At 42.8% G+C, this 1590-nt stretch overlaps 1 protein-coding gene across 1 annotated transcript; it reads right to left on the reverse strand.

The window, feature by feature from the left end:
* Positions 1-1044: 1044 nt before the first annotated feature.
* LOC115272383 (olfactory receptor 1440-like) lies at positions 1045-1590 on the reverse strand (the record flags this gene model as incomplete). The annotated part of the gene is made up of 1 exon (XM_029915466.1): positions 1045-1590. A coding segment is annotated over one exon (546 nt), but the record flags the coding sequence as incomplete, so codon positions are not given.

Genomic DNA, 1590 nt, shown 5'->3' on the forward strand with positions numbered 1-1590 from the left:
TTCTCCTGACAGGGAGTGGTGCTCCCCTGCCTATTTTTGCAACTCCCCTCAGGGAGTGACATATCCGGCTAGCAAATGGCCAAGCAGCTGAATCTTTGCCACTTCCCACATGTCTGGGTCTCCTGTCTAATTCCCAGGCAACCCCAGGCTTGCTCTCTCTCCCCAGGTCTCACAGGCCTGTCAAAACATAGATCCTGTCAGAGTTTAGCAGATTCCCCAAGCAGATTCAGGCTGCCTTTACTCTCAGGATTCCTGATTTTACTTTATATTTGGGTTCTGAAGGTTTTGCCTTTTCTTGCCTGCTCAGGAATGTATTTTTAAAATATTTTTTAATTGGTCTTGTTATCTTCAGCTTTGCAGGGATGGTTACCTTTATGCTATCTGGTCTGCCATAGTAATAGATAATAATTTGGACTCTATTTTAGAGTCCAAATGACCATTTCTTTCCTTTGTAGTTTAACTTTCCCAGATCAGGGGAGTACCATGGAAATCCCCTGTTCATTCACTTGCAAACTACTGATGCTGAGTTCTAGAAATAAAAACCCAGAAAACAAACTCTAGACCAAAATGCCTATAGCAAATCTCCCTGCAGGGAATTAGGTCACAGTCTGAAGTAATGTCAGCTGGAATTTTCTCAGGTACCCAGAGTGTTTGGAGTCTGGGATGAAGTGGTCATGATGGTGCTTGTGATGTTGTGTATGAGAAAGATCACTGGTCGTGTGTTTAGCCTTAATCTCTGCCTGTAGGCAGAAGTTCCGAAAGAATATGTAAGGGCTAAACACCAAGGAACTAAGGCATATATTAATATAACAGTTAATATAGTACATGTCTTGTGAGGTTATCACTGGTAAACAAGAGAAGAGCCAACTGTCAAGGTTCAAAGAAGCCACAGGATTTGCATTGCACTGAACCAGTCCTGGATTTGGATGGGTTGACCCACTTGCAAAGCTGACAGAGCATCAGTAGGGTTGAATAAAGTTAAATGCATTTCCTCTGCATAGTCCAGAAACTTCCAGTCACCAGGGCCACTAGCCTGCCAGACCTTTAACTATGACAATGGGAAAATGCTCTCTTCTTATACCTCTTAAAGGTATCTTTGATCTCCTTGTTCCTTAGACTGTAAATCAAAGGATTCAACATGGGGATCACCACTGTATAGAAGACTGATGCCATCTTGTCATAGCCCAGAGATTTATCAGTGCTGGGGTGCATATAGACAAAGAGTCCTGATCCAAAAAAACAGATCACTGCTGTCAGGTGAGAAGTACAGGTGTTGAAAGCCTTGGACCTGCCTTCAGCAGAGCTGATCTTGAGGATGGTGGCAATGATATAACCATAAGATATCATGATGACTGAGACAGATATTACACCAAAAATCACTGCTATCACAAACTTCATGACTTTTAGGAAAAAGGTTTCAGAGCAGGATAGGACTAATAATTGAGGCAGGTCACAGAAGAAGTGGTTGATAACATTGGGCCCACAGAAATTGAGCTGAAGTAAAGCACACAGTTGGATCAATGAACCAAATAGACCAGATATACAGGCTCCAACCATCATCTGCACACAGAGGGTGGGTGACATGATGGC

The sequence above is a fragment of the Suricata suricatta genome, chromosome 11 (genome assembly GCF_006229205.1).
Source record: "Suricata suricatta isolate VVHF042 chromosome 11, meerkat_22Aug2017_6uvM2_HiC, whole genome shotgun sequence".
In the NCBI taxonomy this organism is placed as follows: Eukaryota; Metazoa; Chordata; class Mammalia; order Carnivora; family Herpestidae; genus Suricata; species Suricata suricatta.